General features: G+C 35.5%; 1 protein-coding gene across 1 annotated transcript in view; it reads left to right on the top strand.

Annotated features, from left to right (window-relative positions):
* LOC149784946 (importin-7-like) overlaps positions 1 to 21,068 on the top strand; it is a 119,976-nt gene that overhangs the window by 71,151 nt on the left and 27,757 nt on the right. The window contains exons 15-22 of the mRNA XM_089978593.1: positions 5,202 to 5,243; positions 7,114 to 7,232; positions 8,760 to 8,882; positions 9,228 to 9,294; positions 12,334 to 12,459; positions 14,030 to 14,127; positions 17,850 to 17,942; positions 19,400 to 19,620. Coding sequence (XP_089834719.1) covers positions 5,202 to 5,243; positions 7,114 to 7,232; positions 8,760 to 8,882; positions 9,228 to 9,294; positions 12,334 to 12,459; positions 14,030 to 14,127; positions 17,850 to 17,942; positions 19,400 to 19,620 — 889 coding nt within the window. The remainder of the gene's footprint in view (positions 1 to 5,201; positions 5,244 to 7,113; positions 7,233 to 8,759; positions 8,883 to 9,227; positions 9,295 to 12,333; positions 12,460 to 14,029; positions 14,128 to 17,849; positions 17,943 to 19,399; positions 19,621 to 21,068) is intronic.

Here is a 21,068-nt window from a genome sequence, read left to right as displayed (position 1 = left end):
TCATTAGAGATCTGGATGGACCTAAATGCCATTTGCACATTCAAAACTAAAATCTTGATATTGAAACTCATTCTGAATGGATGGTTGTACAAACCTTGGGCTTTCACTAACAGACTTTTTGTAATGTCTTGATGGTTGTAAATGAAAATGGTATTGATCTGCTTCCAATACAGCCACCACAATGACCGTTTTGAAAATCTTGTTATGACTACTTCTGAATGGCTGGTCATATTAGTATTATGCTCTCTCCAAAAGACCTTTATGGTCCTAAATGGAAATGGTGCCAGTTTGATAACCAACATAACCACTATGGCAGACATCGTGAAAATCGTGTTATTCTTACTTCTCCAAAATGGATGGAGTTTCCACATTGAAGACTTCTTATTATGTCTTCCTGGTCCTAAATGAAAATGGTGCCAATGTGACATCTATTGAAGGTGATTTGAAATTTTTGTCTTGTCATGACTTCCTGGAAATTCTTTTCAGCCAGTAGAGCATCAGTCTTTTTGAGACTTGGGGGTGGAGAGTTGTTGAATTCCCCCTCCCTTGCTGCTTATTTTACCATCTATCATGGTAAGAGTCAAAGAAGAACAGTATTCCAAATTACTCAAATAACTAAGATGCTAAACATGCCAATATATTTTACCTTTTATGGGCATAATAACTTTATTAGCCAAACTTACTGAAAAACAACTCCGCTTGAGTAGTAGATTTTTACTTGTGTCCTTTTTTGGCCTTGGACAGTAACTTTAATGGCTCCATTGCATGGTATTGGATCACTTCGTAGCCTTGACCATGCCAGGACATCTTAACTATGCTATTCTTGCATTTCAGCATGACATAATTAAAATATGTTTTACAACAACAACCCCTCTTCAGTCCCCCAGTTGTTGCATATTCAGGAGTAAATTGTTAAAAGAGAAAATCTTGCATGACTTTGAAATCTTTTTTATTGTGTCATGGGGGCCAAGTAGTCTATTCACTTGCCTTTACCAATCACTGCCATCTCACTTCATTACATGTGGGTTTAGAGTCTCAGGCTCAGACAGTGTGGACAAGTGAGAAAGCTAGCCAATAGCTTGCCATGAGTTGGTGGTTGTTGTTTTTTTCCCCAGGTTCTTCCTGGCTTTAATGTATAACTATCATGTGCTGAAAAACAGCATAAATTATGCCAGGGGCCCATTTTTGCCTCAGAGAACCGTTAAAAGTATCCCTGGTCAGAGGAAGAGAGAGTGTGTCTGTCTGTTTGAGTGTGCATGTTTAACTTAACATGAGGATAATGCTGGTTAGATATTGCTGTTTAAAAGTTGTTTTTAAACTGTATTGATAAAAAATGGCAAAAACAAACTTAAGCAAAAGGGGCCAACATTTTGTTGTGATGATTACCTTAGTCTGAATGTATTTTCTGCATTATATAGTTAGCTTATAGGCCACTTGGCAGAGCTTATGTTATGGTCCATCCTCTGACATGAGCACATTCGCAATTGCTATTAACAGTTTTTTCTCAACTACCACTACAAAGAATTTGATGAAATTTGGAAGAAAGTATCCTGGCATAAAACTAATTTCAGATTTGTTCAAGTGATACTGATCCAGGGTTCTTACGGTCTTTGAAGGTCTTTGACAGTTTGGGGAAAATGAGGTAGCATTCTCAAGGCCTTGAAAGTTTGGGAAAATCGAGCAGGTTACCTTGACGTCTTTAAAAGTCTTTGAAAATTGAAATAAACCCAAACATTTTAATTTCTGTTAAGAGAACAATTTTATTTTGTATGAAATTTTATACATAAGTTACATTTTCTAAAATAAAAATGAGTGTTAACCTATCTTCCAGATCATTATAAAGTAATTTTAGGAAATTAATTATAGTATGAATTTCATCATAACAATATTGTAGTATTTTGCATTCATTGTTTTCTCATATAACATAACTTGTATACAAAATGTTAGCAAAAATAGGTCTTAGAAATCTGTTTGTGGTCTTTGAAAGATTGGGAAAAGTCCTTGAATTTGTCATTCATAATTCTGTATGAATCTGTGATCTGTCATCAGATGTGGCAGTTATTAAAAATAGATGAACCTTTAAATGACTTCTGCAGAAAAGTCTTGACATTTTGACCAAATTTGATGGAAAGCACCCTGACATTGAGTTCTTTTACATTTGTTCAGATGCTGCTTTTCAGCTGTCAGATATAGCTGCCATTTCTGAAAATAATGAAAAGAAATTGTTAAATGACCTGATCTCATAAACTACGCTTCAGATTGATCAAATGAGTCTGAAAGCATCCTGGTATGAAAGGCTTTCAGTATAGTCCAAGCAATGACAAGCTCCATCATTTACGGCATGAAGGTCTCTTTGCAGTGGTTGTTGAGAAAAAAACTTAAAATAATGTAAATAGTAATTGTGAATGAACTCATGTCAGAGGATGGCATGAAGGTCTCTAAAAGTTTTGCAAATGATCCAACATCAGATGTGGCCATGTTACTAAAACAGAAAAACTGATTTCTTCTCAAAAGACTTAAAGAGAATTTGACCAAATTTAACCAACAGAATCTCCACATTGATGGTTTCCAGTTGTACAAGTATGATGCCGATTTGCTATCAAATATGGCTGCTGTCACTAAAAAAAAAAACATTTCAAACCTAGCTGAACATTTTACCAAATTTAACAGAAACCATCATTCATGAGTTTTCCGATTAATACAAATGTTGCAAACTTTGCATCAAATACTGCTGTTGGTACTAACGGTGAAAAATCTTTTAACAACTGATTTTCAACAATTATTTGTAAGAATTTGACCAAATTTGACAGGATTCAAGCAGAAGGGACTTTAAACTTTATACAGATGAAGCCAATCTGTCATCAGCTCATAGGCTACATCCATGCAAAATGATAACAAGTCTCGCCCTTTTTCCAGGTGGATTATGATTCACAACTGTACCATCCAAGACAAAGGCGTTATACAGTGCACACACTCTCAATTTTATCTCTATCCAACAATACCATCGCATGGTTATCTTTTCTTTTTTCAATCTTGTGCTCTGGTCTAACCTGTCTATACCTCCCATGTATTTGGCATAATCTGTCACTGTACGTGTACAAGGAAGCTGAGTTCTTGTTCCATCTTTATTCTGCCGCTCTGTATTTTGACTGGTTGGTGACACAGTGAAAGATAGTAGACAATACGATTGTCTTTCCAGTAGGATGCTAGCAATGGCCCACTTATGAGCCAGTTTGATGTTCCTTTACACATTTTTCTAGCAGCAGCATTTGATTGTACCAGGGCTTTTGGATAATCTTTATGATTGGTTCTTATTGTTCCACACAGGTATGTTTTCCATTGGTACAGGTAATCAGCCAGGTGAGGGCTTGTATAGAAATTGTCAGTGTATATGTCACAGCCCTTCATTTCAGTTGGTTTGGTAAGAGCAATTATCACCTTAGATGACAGGCCAAGGTTACCATTCACACAACTTCTGCATTTTTTTCCAACATAAACGTCAAAATTATAACAATATGACATCGCAGCATCTGCCAGAACCCATATCTTTATTCTAAACTGAACCAGCTTATCTTTCATGTATTGTTTCTTTAAATGGTATCATTGCTTCATCAGCTGTAACTTTTTTGTGAGGGACGTACTTAGACTGGAATGCATGTCTTAAATGATCTAACAAATATCTCACCTTGTGTAATCTGCAACACACCTGTCATCACTGAAGTGCAGGTAGTGTCTGATCTGAAAAAATCGATCTCTGGACATAACTTGGCCAATTTTGTATCCCAGAAGCCAGTGCTTATCACTTTCCGACTAATACAATTCATCTCTGTCATATTTCATGGTGTCCATAATAATTAAAATGCCTTAAAATGCCTTGATTTCATCCAAGGTGAGATCTGTCCACACACCTGTATTGCGTCTGGCACGTTTGATCATTGCACTGAAATACATTAGATGGACATTGTTTCCAAAAACTTCATCTGAATAGAATATTTGAAAATATTCCAAAGCTTTCCTGGAGCCATCTAACACTCGGGTGGGTCCAACTCTGTCAGAAAACTGAAACAAATCTCTGGTTTTCCAACTTCGTCCAAACAAAATTAAGTGGAGCATACAATTCCTCCGGTTCAAATCGTTCAATGTCCTACCCACAAGCACATGCCATTGTCTCTCCAGATGTCTTCTCTCATTTTCATCCAACTATACTAGGTCAAACTTGGTAAAATCCTCAGATAATTCAAAATCTGACACGTCACTCTTATCTGATCTTTCTTCGGACTCAGCCATTTTGGATACAAAAATTCACCATTCAGAAAACTCGTTAAAAGTGCCTATTTGATATTTCTAGTTGTATACAAGCTAAAATCACAAGATAATCTGAATATAATATCTACATTACAAGAAGGAAGTGATTAGAGCTACCCCGAAATTTATATAGTCTGGTACTATAACATCACAGAACTCTGCTCCAGACCAGTAAAGCAGTCCATAGTGTTTACGGACTTCCTTACCTTGGACCAGAAAACCAGTTGATAGTGATGAAAGGGTTAATGTCAGAAGTACACTGTAACAGATGCAGGAAAATTAGCAAAGTTTAATAATTAAAATTTACTTGCTCTACTCCAAACTGCAAATTACAATTTCCAGCAGTCAAATCCATATTTGGACCACTCTATAAAGATCAGAGGAGTTCAGTTTTATAGCAGTCCTACAGTTTATTACAAAAAGGTCTCTTTAAAGAACTGATGGTTTTGTTCACTAAAATGTTTTTAAAGCAGAATTTGAGCTTGGTAATTTTATTGTTCCAAATGAGAAACAAATTTCTTTGAATCAGCAATATTAAATATCATTTAATTACAGTAGAAAAGACTCCACAGTTTCATATTGTAAACAGTGCTGGTTGGTTGGATACTTGATTATTAACAAGAAAAATAAGATGGAACTGTTTCTTAAAATCATCATGTCTTATGTGCAGCTCAACCAACCAGTCAACCAACTAGCTGCCTACAGTAAGTGGTACAGTTATGTACATTTTTTTACTAGTCTGATTAAATGAGTTGGAGGGCCTCCAAAATTTGTCACTGGAGGTTGTACGGAACCTGTTTTCAACACAGTAAACATTGCAATTAAAGAAGATAACTTTGACAGAATTTTGATTGAATGAATTCATAATCATGACTCATTTCTTTCTTTTATTGCAGCCAAAACCTATATGCAGCCTCAAGTGAAGCCAGTTATACTAGGTAAGTTTCCAGAATGCATTTCATTGATGACTGTGCATAAAAAAAAAAAATGGTATGTAGTGGAAATACAAAGCTAATCATTGTCGTAATTAGATTTATGCTTAAATCCTTTCTTTTCATTTCACTTTCAATAAATTTTACTTGGTACATGTAGAAAAGTCTTCCCACACTAGTGGGAAAATGGGGAAAAGTTAGGAACATGAACAAATTTGTTCCCAGTAGGGGATAGGAAGTGAGTTTTCTGAAGCACTTTTAGCTGGATCAGTTGCTGAAAAAATGCATTATTTTAATAGCAGTGAAAATTACCTGTTACTGTTGCAATGTTGAATGGTTCTAAATAGAAATTGTACCAGTCTTATATCCAATATAACCATCATGGCAGCCATCTTGAAAATAGTGGGTTTTTTTTAAAGAGGTCATAGCAGGCAAAATATAATGATTAGCCGACTCCAGGCTGTGTTGGAGCGAGAATTCGCAAGAAAGCTTTGAAAATGCACACCAGCACCAGTGTTACCACTTTTAATTGCCAATAGCTTTGCAACCAAAGGTATTTCTCGTGCTCATAGCCATTTTAGGCCATATTCAGTGGAAGAACATAAATTTAGGTAGAGATGCTTGTCAAGCAAAAGGTGAGTGCCATGGACCATGTTCTGCACCATAGCACAAATGCCTCCTTTGATATATTGGCAGCCAGTTTCTTGAGGCTACTGTTAGTGAACTAGAGGCTGTCAACAAACTAACTGATCTAATGAACATCGTGTACTTTTCCATGTTTCTTGTAATGGCACTGATGTTCTCTGATGAGGCAATTCAGATAGCCTCAATAAGGTTACCATTGTAGCCACACAGGTTATGAAACACATCTGTCATTTTGTATTTTCTTGAGGTAATGTACATTGTATATGGGTCTGCAGTACTTGCTGGTAATATGGCTGTGGTCTTATACTTTGTCATCACCTGGCTTTTCACATGGGGCAGTCAGTTGATTCCTGTAGTCTTGCTATTATCTATGAAACACCTCTCAGATCTCCAAAACTCGTGTTTGGGCTTAAATGTTCTGATAATCTCAATGCCGTGGTATATTGTTGACACCTTGGAGACACTCCATTGCAGCAGTCTTCCACTCTCATGTTCAGTGCCTCACATTCCATATAGATGATGTATGGAACACGCATTTGGTAATGGTGCTTCTGGAAGCCTAGGATGTTCTTGATTTTCTCCAGTAAGAATACTGTGACAGTATTTTAAGTGAGTTTCCAGTAGGACCATTCCTGAAATAACATGTAGGCACTGGCAACAGACTGCTGCTTGATGTGTTACTTGCTGTGCTAGAGAGGTTAGGTTTTATATCCTGGCATGATTCTTTTTAACTTTCACTACAAGGCCAGTGAAAGCACATGTTTCCTATTGCACTGCTTTTAAAATTTGGGTGGGTAGGTTTCTTTTAACATGATATATATTATAATGATATGATGATTAGTTTATATATTGTGCTAAGCACTTCAGGTACTGGGCAAAACTGGCTCAGATGCACAAATCTGAGTGTACAAATAAAGACACACCTTTTGATTTAAAAGCCACAAAACTACATGTTTTCTATGCCAATATGATATTAAGTTTTAATAAGTAAGGGTCATAAGTGAACCTTGAAAAAGTCAGTTTCATCCAGGTTAACAACTGTCAGTTTTGTTTTATAAAGTGGGGCAACCCTGTTATGGTATTTAAATTTTTTTGGTCTGCAGTGGGAGTTTGCATGCTTTACAAATTTTATAAAGTGGGGGGAACCATATTATGGTATTTAGACTTTTTTGGTCCGCAGTGGGAGTTTGCATACTTTAGAAAAACAGATTTTCTTTTTCTTTCCTTCCAGAGTTGCTAAAAGTCATTCGTGAAACTGAAAATGATGATTTGACAGGTGTCATGCAGCGCCTAGTTTGTACCTATGTAGACGATGTGATACCCATAGCTGTGGAAATGATGACCCATCTGGTATGGCCGTATTTGGCTTTGTTTTCATTTCATACAACTCTGGATTTCTAGCTTTGTACATTTGGGAGTAGGTATTGTACAGATCAGTAAACTTTGTTCTTTATAAGGTTACAGGATTTTTGTTTCAAATTTTGTTATATCTTAAAGCGATAGGTGTTGTTACTGTTTGTTGCTTTGCGTGCATTTGTGTGTGCGTGTGTGAGAGAGTTTGTGTGTGTAATTTTGAAGAACCCAGTTGGCAAGCATGACTGGTTGTAGCATGAGAAAACATTCAAGTAGAACAGATCTTGTAAGGAAGTAAATGGTTGTTTAGAAAACCAAGGTTGCATCTTGCTCTGTGACCAAACAAAGAAGGGGTGGTGGGAATGAAACTTTTAAGTGATTTAATTAGTGTTTATGGATAGTTACAATTTTCTAATTGAATTTTTTTTATTGTTGTAGATTTTTTTAAAATAAATTGTCAGGTGATCATATACTGATAAAGGTCTTATTTATGTAAAGAGCTGTTCAGCTATAGTCTGACTATATATCCCCGATTTCAATAACGAAAATGTTTATTGTGATAAAATGTGCACAGGACTAAGTCAACTGAATCACTGATTTACAATTTCTAACCTGACTGTGACTAGAATGGCACTAATGCTGGCATCCCCTGCACCCTTTCATGCTTAACGGACTTTGCATACTAACATGGTGCCATATTGCATACACTATAGGCTAGTTTATTTCCATCAGACAACATAATGACGTAGTTCATCATGTTCGGCAACTGCCGGATAATTCCGTAAATTACATAACATAGAGAATTTGGAATTATATCCCTTTGAATATATGAACATAGAAATCAAATCGCTTGTTAAAATCCACAAGAAAAGCAAATTTGTTGTTATTATTTTCCTTTGCTTGATTCGACATTGTAAATATCAGAAGCAGACAACTTATGTATGTACATCATTAGTCGTGACACACCCCTTTGCTGAAAACGTACTTGTCCAGAAAGTGGAAATGGGTCCGAGCATGTCCGTCTGTTACACTGAAAACTTCCATTAAGCATGAAATGCGCATATGATAATGGTGTTAGGGCCACTCTATTCACAGTCAAGTTAGAAACAATAAATTAGTGAATTAATTAACTAAATTCCTTGCACTTTTTATCGCAATAAAGGTTTCCATTATTTAAATCAGTAGGGGGTACAAACAAACTGGTTTGTATTGTCAGACTATAGTAAAAGGAATTTGTGTACATGAAAATGTTTATAAGTGTCAGTTTTTGGTCTCTGCTTTGCTGCCCAAGTAAAATGTAGATGTCATTTTCCTGCCACTAGCAAGATTGTCACTGCAGCATCAGAAAGGGACAGATCTTGAGTCACAACTTTTGCATGTCATGTACAGGATGGAGAATACATTGATGCAAAGACACAGGGAGACATCAGGTTCACAAATGTTATTTTCCTCCATTTTGTTGCATCCAAAAATACCTTATATAACAACGTTGTAATGAAGGAATTTTGTGTGCTTTTATTTCAGGCCCAGACGTTTGCTGTAGTGTTGGAATCAGACTCGGATGGCTCAGAAGAAAAGGCAATAACTGCACTTGGCATCTTAAACACAATGGAAACTATCTTAACTGTGATGGAAGAACATAAAGAGGTAATTGAGATAATGGAATGTATGTTCTCTCAGCTTCTCCATGAGTCACGAAAGGAATTCCAATGTTGAAACTTCTTCAAATGGTACATCTGCAGATATTTTCTTCTCAGTTTGTAAATATCACTCTAGTTCCCAAACCTGATTTGCTGAAGGAAAAATTTGTGGTAACATGCTTTAAAAAAAAATTGTTCAAATTTTGTGTCATCAGTTTAATTGTGAAGCCACATATTCCATTGTGATGGTAAGGGGGTGGGGTTAATACATAAACTAGTCTTTCATTTCAGTTTGTGATGTTCTAAATCTACCACCAGAAAGGATGATAACTACATTTTCTCTTTTATTCAGATTATGCTTCAACTTGAGGGCATTGTGCTGACTGTCATAGGAATCATTTTGCAACAAAATATCATTGGTATGTATAATAAATAAGTTCTTTGTGTGTGTTTGTATGTATAGCAATTTTAACACATCATTGGCTGCATGATACAGAAGAAATGGGTGATACATGGCCTTTCCCAAAGGAAACACCAAGGTAGTCCAGTGCCCTAGACCTGAGCTGTCACAGCTAAGAACCAGGCATTAAAGCTGTTGAGTCTGCACATTTTTTTCTTCTCTGGTCAGAATAGTACCTCAAAACATGGACTTCTACTGATATGATGATTTGCTGCCAGGTTATCTTTAAGATAAATTAACCCCTCTGGTGGCCTAGTGGTTAGAGAGTCTGCCTTGGATGCGGGAGGTTATGGGTTTGATCCCCGGCCAAGTCATACCAAAGACTTACAAAAATGGTACTAACAGCTGCCTTGTTTGGTGCTCAGCATTAAGAGGTTAGTGTTTGGACTGGTTGGCCTGGTATCAGGATAATGTGACTGGGTGGGACATATTGCTGCATGTCTGTGGCATGATGCCTCAGTGCTAGACATCACTGTAAACTGCCACACTGCAGATATTGTAGCAATATGACTGAAAAATTGTTAAAGCTACATTAAAAGTCCAAGTCACACTATTCTCCTGAATAGATGGTCATATCAGCAATGGCTATTTACTAAAAGACTTCTGAATTATTGGTGTCATAATAGCCATTTTGAAAATCTTGTTATAACTGTTGGCAGGTCATATCACTATTGTGTTTTCACCAGAAACTTATTATGATGGCTAGTTGGTCCCAAATGAAAATGGTCTGAATCTGATATCCAATATGGCCACCATGGAAGCCATCTTGAAAATCATGTTATTGCTGCTTCTCCAAAATTGAAAGGGATAGCAACATGAGGTTTCAGCTGTTATGTATGTTTGATTTAATTATGTCTGGTCTAATATATATTTGTTTCAATTTAATTGTTTGTCAGTTTTAATTTTTATTTTATTTTTCATCACATGCTATTGTAATGTAAATTTATTCACTGGAGAAAATAGTTTGACCTGACTGTTTTAGTAAACACCAGGTGTTGACATAGATCCTGACCTTGATTCAAAATTAGTAGCAAATAATTTCTATTTTTATTTTAAGATGATTGACGTCGAGGTCATGATGGGACTACTGATTTAAGATGTAAACAAATTTTTAATTTTTTTTATTTATTTCTTAGAATAAAATGATTGGTTTTAGTCAGGGCCACACTGGGTGTATGTGATCTTTAACAAGTACATAATTTCGACGAAGTTCTGGAACAGGATTGCTTGAAACCCTTTTCACGTTTTAGAATACGATATAACCTTTGTTTTGGAGAGATATTTTTGGAGTGTTAGCTGGGCTCTTACACTGAAAGTTGTATGTTTTGCTGTTCAGATTACTAGGATTCAAAAGGATTAATTCTTTTTTCCTGGAAAATATGTGAGCTCATGTGCAATTGTTGAACAATGACAGTTTTTATAAAAATTTATTCAGATTTCCGAAACTGAGTAATATTTCTTGTTTCTGTAAGGAACTGTAGACTTCGACACTACAGGTTACAGCATACGTCATCGTCTTCCATCTTGGATTCTTTGTTCGGGAATCAAACTTGAAATCATTAGAACATTTTGTTATTAGGACTTCAAAAAATTTATTCATGGATTATTCTTGGATTATTTTTGGATTTGATTCTTAATACAGTAAGTTCATATTTTTTAATTTTTACAGAATTTTTCCAGGAAAATAAATTATGTTTTTTCAAAGCTTGTTGTTTTCACTGTTTCTTGTGTTACTGTTTATTTGAGCCTAAACACGTAACATAAGGCAACAAAAGATTTCTTGTAATGTACACTTGGTCCTTAGACATCCAATATGGCTGTCAAAACTCTTGATTTGACGAGTTTTCACAAAAAACTTTAAATGTCTACATAGGCCTAAATTAAAATGATGCCAGTTTGACATTCACTATATCCACCACAGCAGCTAATTTGAAAATCTTTGTCTCACAGAAGAATATCAGAGACAGTTTCACTACACAGCAGTTAAAAGAAAGAAATGGCTTTGCCTTGAATTACTGGAAATTATTCTCAAAAAGTAGAGCATTGATCCCTTGTTAAGCTCCTCTTGTTTAAAATGTCATCTACTAAGTTTTTATCTTGGAAAGCTTACATAGCTTTGTAATTCTGCAAATGGGAGAGTGAGAGAAGTCTAAGTTCTGGTTTCATGCATTCTGATTCAGCCCTATTCAGTCATGATGATAGTAAGCATTTCGTTTGTCAATCTGTATTTCAGTACAAAATGAAGACTATGAATATTCAAACTGTAAAATCTGGAATTTGTTTTGGCACTAACTTGCAGCATCAGTGAGTCACAGGCACAGAATGAAAGTAATATTCAGATTATAAATAAGTTACATGAAGAGGTTTTAAATAATTAGATGAATTAAATCTGAAGAACTGTAAATTTTGGCTAAACCCCCAATGCTGTGATCAACCTAAACACATAGATATGTATGCCATTTCATCACCCTTAGAAACCTACCAAACTTTGTGGACATCTAAAACTTGTTGAGTTTTTGTGTGTCATAATACGACTCAGCATAGTCATTCAGCAGTACTTGTTTACAAGTTACTTGGCATACAGGGGCCCTGAGTGGCCGAGTGGTCTAAAGTGCTCTCCGTTATGGATCACTGCCATCTCACCTCTGTCTGCGTGGGTTCAAGTCTCGGATTCAGCCAATGTGGGTATGTGAGAAAGCTTGCCAGTAGCTTCTTGTGGGTCGGTGGTTCTCTCTGGGGGTTTTCCCTGGGTTCTTCCTCCACCCATTAATACTGGCCGCCATGTATAGTCTATCGTGTGCTGAAAAATGGCGTTAAACCCTACAACAACAACAACTTGGCATACAAGTGAGAGTTCTGTGAATTTTTTTGGTGCCAAATAATGCTAACTTTTACAAGAAAGATTAGAGCAATTAATGGATGAAATTGAATTACTGTGTTCAGGAAACATTTTGTTCTAGGAATCTTTAATCATTTTTCTATTTTAACTTCCCACCAGACTTCTATGAAGAGGTTCTGTCCCTGATCTACAGCCTGACCAGCACACAAATCTCCCAGCCTATGTGGCAGGTCTTTGCTATGCTGTATGAAATGTTCCAGAAAGATGGTATCGATTATTTCACAGGTATGTTGGCCAAATTATATTAAGAGCCATTGTGGTTGTCTGAAGGCAAGGTTTTCAAGACTTGCCATCCATGAAAGAAAAACATTTTGATCACATATTATTGTCACTATTGCCTTTCAGTATTTACATGACATCTTGTGACAGAATGTGATAAGATACGTCAGACACGAAATGACAAATTGTGTCCATCAAAATTCTCTAAATTTGATCAAATTTAAATTCTCTAAATCGAAACAGATGATTTAAAAAATACGGTTCACACCTCCAATGCAATTATTATTTGTAGTTTTTGCTTTGGATGTTGAATTATTGACAGTGACCAAATTTTAAGTTACAATTGTAGGAAACTGCACGACAGATAGTGTTCTTTATTATATATGGAATGTAATATATAGATGACACTTTTTATGCTCATGTTGTACATTGTTGCCTCTTACATTAGTAATAATTACACTACATCTCGCACAAGGTTGTTATATATGTAAAACACAAATTTCACCTGACAAAACTTATTTAGTTTGCATTTATCAACAGGAGCATTTGTGATATTTTCACTGATTGAAATATTGTTGAATATTGTTATTTATAGAGTAGTGAGAATGTTGTTTGGAAAGAAAATTTAACAAAATGCCTGACTTGTTGAAAGTTGAGAATTTCATGATGTTTATTCAAATTTCTGTGTACTAACCACTGTTTTTAATAAAATGAACATGCATACCAGTCTAAGTAATATACATACACTTCTGCTTTTCTCTGCCTGTACATTTTCTATTTTATAAATGTATTTTTGAATAAAAGCTGTGATATATATATATATATATATATATATATATATATATACACATACATACACACACACACACACACACTGATGCTTGTGTATTACGAGCTTGAAACAGTGAATTTCCAAATAAATTTAGTGTTAAGCCAAATTGTTTCCACATTCTACTGTATATATTGTACAAAAACCGAAGGCCTCAAGGTATATTGGTTATGCAACTAAGAATTAATGACTCTAAATAATTTAAAGTCATTATTATTATTATTATTATTAATGTAAAACCCACTACAACTGCATGAAAATTGGTGATGGAGCTCCACAGTATACAGTGGTCACCCACCAGGTGTAGTGGACCTCTCAAATTTTTGAATTACATGCCTTCTGTGACCATGTTTATTGCATTGATTGCACAATCCGAAATCCGCAATACATATACTGTGCAGAGGTGAAGTTCATCTTGTTTGAATATAATACTTCATGATTGTAAGGTAAGCCTGGTTTGGCAGTTTTGAACATTTTGTTATTTTGTCTTTTTAATAATCAATAATTTTGCGTTCATGGTTTTGCCAAACTTTTTTGACAGCTAACTTACTTTTTAGCCATGTTACTACTGTCATTCATTTGATTAACTGTAGATTAAATGTCCTCAGTTCTTCAGCTGGAACATAATTTTTCCCTTAATTATTAAATTCAATAATTTGCCAGTAGGGCACTAGCTATTTACATCAATCTTTTTTTACTTGCTTACTTGGTTTTTTACTATTCGTTGTATATTTTTGTCTTTTCCAGACATGATGCCAGCTCTTCACAACTACATAACAGTTGACACTCCCACTATTTTATCTGATCCGAAAAACATAGAAATGATTTACAATATGTGCAAAACGGTAAGACTGTCTTTTCTTTCCGGCATCTCTTGCATGATAACGGCATGCTTCAGTATCCTATCCCAACCAAGAAGTACATGCATATATGTATGCATGTGATCTGTATAATATTATGTTTAGAGCAACTTTTAAGATGGTTTTTTGCAACATCAAATATAGAATCAAATTTGTGCTTTCAAAACACAGTTGATCTCTTACAAAAAGATGGCCTTTATCATGGGTTTAATATCTATCCAGAATTTTTTATTAGGTATGTGGAATAGACAATAGAATTCTTGTCCAGTGGCATGGATGACTTGTCCTGATACTGTCTTGGGGAGAATATCCAATGGTTGCAAGGGTTTAACCCTGGGTTATAATGCTGTCTTGTGGACACAAACAAATATTAAACTTTCTTTATTTCTGGAATAAGTTATTTATATGCATTAAATATGCATTTTGTTGAATTTCCTTATCTTGTGGTTCTAGTTTTCATTTTATTTTCCATTGATTATGTGCAACACATCTTTTGCCATGCCAGCATTCATACTATGCATGATAAAGAATATCAAATCAACATGGAAAATTGTGCCAATCTTACCTCCAATATCGTGCCACAATGATCATCTTGAAAATCGTTATCAGTGCTCCTTAACAAAACTATCAACACTGGGCTTTTGTGAGAAGACCTGGCATGATGTCTACTTGGTCCTGAATTAATATGGTGCCAATCTGATAGCCATTGTGGCCACAAGAGCTGAAAATTTGACAATCTGGTTACTGCTCAAAACTAACACATGGTTTTAACATTCAACAGTTAAAAAGAAAGAAATGGTCTTATCTCAAATTTCTGGAATTTTGTTATGGACAGTAGAGTATCAGTCCTTTTGATGGACTCTTGTTGTCACACATTTCAGTGCTGGTGAAATTATACTGTTAGTTGAACATGTTTCTGAGTGAGCTGTAAAATGTGGACAAATTTAGAAACCCTGCTTCAAGTTCTAAATATCCTGTGTGATATTTTTTTTATCTCTACTAACATGATATCCTTATGTGAATGTTTCTGTGAAATCATTTTAATCTGTCCCACTACACCAATCACAGTGTGAACTACAGTTGTTTAACTGAAATGGTTTTAAAACTTACATGGACATTCTGAATCTACCATCCCAGTAGCTTCTCGTGGGTCGGTGGTTCTTTCCGGGCTTATCCTGGGTTCTTCCTGCACCATTAATACTGGCCGCCATGTATAGCCTATCGTGTGCAGAAAAATGGTGTTAAACCCCACAACAACAATAACAACCATCCCAAGCTTTGTTTTAGACAAAGGAACAGTTGGATGATTGCATTAAAATTTCCATTTCATCCTTATTTTCTTTTCAAAGTCCTTGTAGAAAAAGGGACATATTTAACACCTGGTTTACCGGCCACTAATTTCTCTACAAGATTTACAAATTCACGAGGACTAACAAATCCTTTCCTTGTAATTTGTGAACATAATTCCAAAATGAAGGAGCGCATTCCCTGGAGTAAACCATATTGTCATATCAACAAAACTTGAATTGTCTGGATGTCTATTTTGTCACAAATTATCCGTCAGATTGCCAAGCCTTCACAATTTGGTCATGTGCTTGATGGCTATCTCCATTTGATAAATTGTTGTCAAGACAACCAACATCGTTGCACACTATCTTTCAAATGGACGAGCAAATAGTAAACACTTGAATTGGTAACATGTATCCTTTCTCCCAACCCCTAAAAATGTCAAAAATATTTTGTAGATGAGCAGGCTGCTTTAATGAGGAATAGGCATCTTCCAAGTCCATAAAAGCAAACCAGCCATGTTGGTTCATTAGATAAATTGCAGGTTTCAAGGTGTCCATTTTAAAATGATCTTTTTCCAGATTTTTTTATCCATTTATTTAAGTTAAAACAAGTCTATGCCTTTCTAAGCCTGTTGAAAAAATTGGCAAATTATGTCATTATGAATTGGTAAAACAGGCTTAGGCTCTTCAATACTTTCTTTGTCATTGTACACAGAAGGGTTAGGTGGGGCATACTTTTCTTGATGGGGGCCCTGAGTGGTCTAAAGTGCTCTCTGTTACTGATCACTGCCAACTCACCTCTGTGTGAATTCGAGTCTTGGATTCGGCTGATGTGGGTATGTGAGAAAGCTTGCCAGTAACTTCTCGTGGGTCAGTGGTTCTTTCCGGTGTTTTCCTGGATTCTTCTCCACCATTAATACTGGCCGCCATGTATAGGCTGTCGTGTGCTGAAAAATCACGTTAAACCCTACAACATCTTTTCTTGATGATCAGGCAGTAGTGTGTAGAGAATGTGACCCTATGCATTAGACATACATGTACTTCATGCATCACTTGAGAAGTATCGTATCAAGCTTGTTCTAATGATTCCATTGGCGATCTTCGAAGAAACTGTTTTTGTGATTTATGTCAAGATGTCTGCCTATTGACACCAGGGGCAGCGACCTCCTGTGAACAGACAATTTGTGCGCAAAAGAATAAGAAAGTCAAAGGTTTCTGCTGTCCAGATTAAATATGTTTTGATTTAGTGGTGGCACGGTAATGAGAAGTTTTTCTATGGCTTGCATCACAGGAATGAAGCCACTGGATGGCTTTGAATATATTATAGCTTAAGATCTGAAATTCTTGTTTTATTCCTATAATTTGTTCCACACTTCAGGATTCACCTTGGGCAGTAATGTTTTTTCCTTCATATTGCAGAGGACAGGAACTCGTGCCCACACCCCTGAATTTACTAATATCACTACTGCTTGGGACAAATTTTGCCCCACTTTTTCCGCATTTTCAAAATATTGCGCCATCCATTGAATCTAGTATATCTTGTTACTGTGTTGATTGATGTCATCATGGCCGTTATCACAAACATTTATTTGTCTTTGAAGGGCAGTTAAATCATTTTGAAAATGTTATGCAGCATTGTTGTCATCATCATCTGCATGATTGGGCATTTAGCACAACAGTGCAGTCTTAATCCACATCAGATCATGTCTGATAAACCACTACATGACTGCTTGCTATAGCAAGCACAAGTATTTGACCTCGCTTCTTTCAAATAATTTAAATTTAATTTAAAATGAGAAAATGTGCATATGTGAGCTATTTGACTTTTACGATAGATGTGAAAACCATTTGGAGCAATGAATTATGAAAAAAGTTTACTCTTGGCAGAACATTTCTACAAAAAATGAAAATTATAAAATCTGAAAACATAAAGTGTTATGTTCACTGAAATTGACCTGTATTCTTGGACGTATATTTTTGGACATACTTCCGTGTATGCAGGTCTGGAAACAGATAGAATGGAAGGCAGGTTTACCGTGAAACAGACTGACTATTTGGAGTGGAGTTAGAAGGTCATATTTTAGAGAAGCATAGGCTACAAGGTTATTCATTCAGTATTTATTGAATAATGATATATTTTTGCCATCATGTACAAGATGCCCATTCCACATTTAGTCAAGTCACATAGTTCATGTGACTTCAGCTGTTTCTGCCTTTTTTATAATCCTCAGATGATGTCCTGTTTGCAGAAAATTGTGCTCACAATCAAACTCCACATTCGTCTGGATGGAAACTTTATAATTTTGTTGCATGGTAGATCTTCATTTAAATAGAGAATTGTGATATCACTTAGATTATTTTCTTAACAAAAACAATGCATGTAGTGCCTCTATATTAAATACATATATAATTTTGTAGGTGCTATCTGCAGATGTAGGTGAAGATGCAGAATGCCATGCCGCCAAATTGTTAGAGGTGATATTGTTACAGTGTCCTGGCCAAGTAGACTCCGTAAGTGGAAGCAGCTTGAATTGGTCACAAAAAATTAATTTTTTCCTTCACATGGCTGTTATAAAAATGTTATGCCCAATATGGATGTGGCAGGGGTTGACAAGTTGTGATTAAAATAATCACATTTATGACTTGAAATTTCAAATTGCTGAGTGAAATATTCAACTGTTGCCCTTTGATGACCTTCAGAGTACAGTTTCCTTGTACCAGTTTTTGTTTGGAAACATCAACCTCCATCAGCTGGTAAACTAAACAATGCAATAATAGCAGTTAATGTCTTGCTCGGGGGTTGTACTTATTTTAATTATGTAATAATTGCAATGCCAGTAGCTGGTACAGGAAAGTAACATTTCCATTGGTCAGAATGTTACCACATGATCAAAACGAATTGCGTTCATTTCTGTATGAACTGTAGGGAGAACTACTTTTCCACTTCTATAAATAGTCACGTGTACAGCATAAGATAAACACCGCCAGTTAAGGCAGAAATGAAGTAAGCATTAAAGAAAAACAACATTCTAACAAACAAACAAAAATATTTGAAATAATTTGGCTTCCATTGGTTGAAGGACTGGTATTATGATGACCTTATTGTGATCAAGCTAGAAAATCCCAAGTGCTATAAATAGCTACGTAACAGAAAAACCCCAAACATGTATTACTACGCTCAATTAAGATTTCTGTTTTTTAATGATGCAAACAAAATAACATAACAAATAATTAAAATTTCAATTATAAGAGTTTAACATTGTTTTTTCTGAGTTCATCGTGGTATAAACTGTCAGTTGCCGACTCACACAGCTTACATAACGCCCTTCTTGTTTGCTGTTACTAAAAAGAGTTCCTCTTCCAACCCTGCTTTGATGTCCTGTAGTCTCAATCCAAGTCATATGGGGTGGTCATTCTGTATGTTGGCTAAAGAATTTGACTAGGGTCTTGTTCTTTTCTATTCTGGATCTAGAGATTTGATGTCCCAGAAATGGTAAGCAATGCAGTTTTAGCAGGTAAGTGTTGCACTATTCAAATCAGTTTTACCTCCACCTACCACACCAAGCTACATATTTTCTCTTTTATAATCTGTTTTAAGGCATGATTGGGATTTTTTGTGTGCATGGAAAGTAAGGATTGTTCCTGCATTGTTGGGGTGATTGGTCATTTTTGTAATAGGATTTTAATCAATAATTTGTGTAAATAGAGAGCTGTACATAATTAATAAAAACTTAATTTTGGAGTGGGTCCTATTTACTTTGGGGGGGGTGGTATTTTTGTTATCTTATTGTCAAGAACTCTTAAAAAGTACCCTCAAGTTACTTTTTTGCATTATACCTTTCTTACATGATTGTGCTTAATATTTTAATATCTTTGGGCTTAATATTTTAATATCTTTGGCTTTTTTTACAAGTATTTTTAAATATATTTCATCTTAAATACTGATTATGGCTTTGCTTTTCTTTCAGATTGTTAAACCCTTCATAGAACTTGCTTTGACAAGGCTTACAAGAGAAGTCCTAACTTCAGAGTTGAGAACCATGTGTCTTCAAGTTGTTATAGCAGCAATGTATTACAACACTCCAATGTTGTTGAATATACTATCAACACTAGAAATACCTAATGTAGCAGGTTCAATAACACAGCAATTCTTGAAACAGTGGTTTCATGATGTTGACTGTTTTGTTGGGTGAGTAAAGTGCAATTAATTTTCTTGTAGTAAAACCTTGTATGCAACTTCTATATACTTCATTCAACCCAATGAGATTAGAAAATTAAGTTTTGGGGTAAATACTTTTGAGACAAGATGTGCTTGCTATGCATGCCCATCCCACTCATTTCCAAGGTGTACTACAAAGTAGTTCAGCTTTGAATTTATGTCATTTCTCAATGTTGTTCTATTTCATGATTCTTATCGGTGTGTAATGCTTGATAATGTTAGGTTCAAGATATTTACAATCTCATCCTACATATTTCTACATCATTGAGGTTTTTCGCATCATCTGCACTCTTCTCACATTCAAGAATGGAACTGTCCACTCATTTAATTCACACCAAATATTAGGTTCATGATGGCTTGATTACCTGTGAAGTATAAATAAGCCTTGTGCAGAGACGTAAGAAGAATATTATAAATTTTAATTTTTCTCATTTTCATTACATTGTCTCCATTCTGAGAGAGCTGGAGTTAAAAATTGTGACTTTAGCAATGTAACTTGCAAGTCCTAGCAAGCCATGATGCCTATTCTGCTGACATTATTACAAATTTTTCCAAAAGTTCTATATGATCAGATGGTGGGCAGGATGAACAGAAGCGAGTCTCTTTAGACAGTTTCAATTGGACAGTTTTACTTTATTTGAGTGATATTTTTGCAAAAACATTAATATGTTCACAAATTGCCTTGTTAACTTGCATTAGGATGCAAGTGGTTATTGGTTATTGTGCCATTAATTAGGAAGTTGGAGGATTGAAACATTACAACAAATTTAAACGTTTGGTCTCTGTCAAATTAAATATTTGCACTGATTATTATGATACCATGCCATGTGGACATGTAATACATATCAGAATGGACAGAATTAATAGTCTGTGCTGATATTTCTCAATTTTTCATAGAGTACCAATTTTCTTAGATTTTATGGTTACTCCAGACTACAAATTTAAAGACACCCTAAAAATTTTGACACGAGTGCTGAAAACCGGCCCCACACCCCCAATATTGTAAGCACTGGTATGGTTAGTAATGAAAGAACAAATAAAATGAAATAAAAACTAGATTTAATGCTTATGTTAGTAGCAGTAACACATTAGCTGTTTATATGGTGTTGCTGCATCTTTTCCTGATGCCAGTCCCCAGTCCAAGGAAATAATTCCCCACAGAGGTCTTGAGTAAAAAAAAACCATGATCAGAGTCTAATTCCTTTTTCCAGTTTCAACAATCAGAATATGGTCCTCGTTTTCCTTGGACTTTGTGCACTTATACATGGGTTTCTGGCACTCAACACTTCCATCATTTGAATTTTTTGGCGACTGCTCCGGTGGCCTAGTGATTAGAGGGTCTGCCTCAGAAGCAGGAGGCCGTGGGTTCAAACCCTAGCCGTGTCATACCAAAGACTTACAAAAATGGTACTGACAGC

The sequence above is a fragment of the Sinohyriopsis cumingii genome, chromosome 13 (assembly GCF_028554795.1).
Source record: "Sinohyriopsis cumingii isolate HCF-2022 chromosome 13, ASM2855479v2, whole genome shotgun sequence".
Taxonomy (NCBI): Eukaryota; Metazoa; Mollusca; class Bivalvia; order Unionida; family Unionidae; genus Sinohyriopsis; species Sinohyriopsis cumingii.
This window is presented reverse-complemented; position numbering and strand designations above follow the sequence as displayed.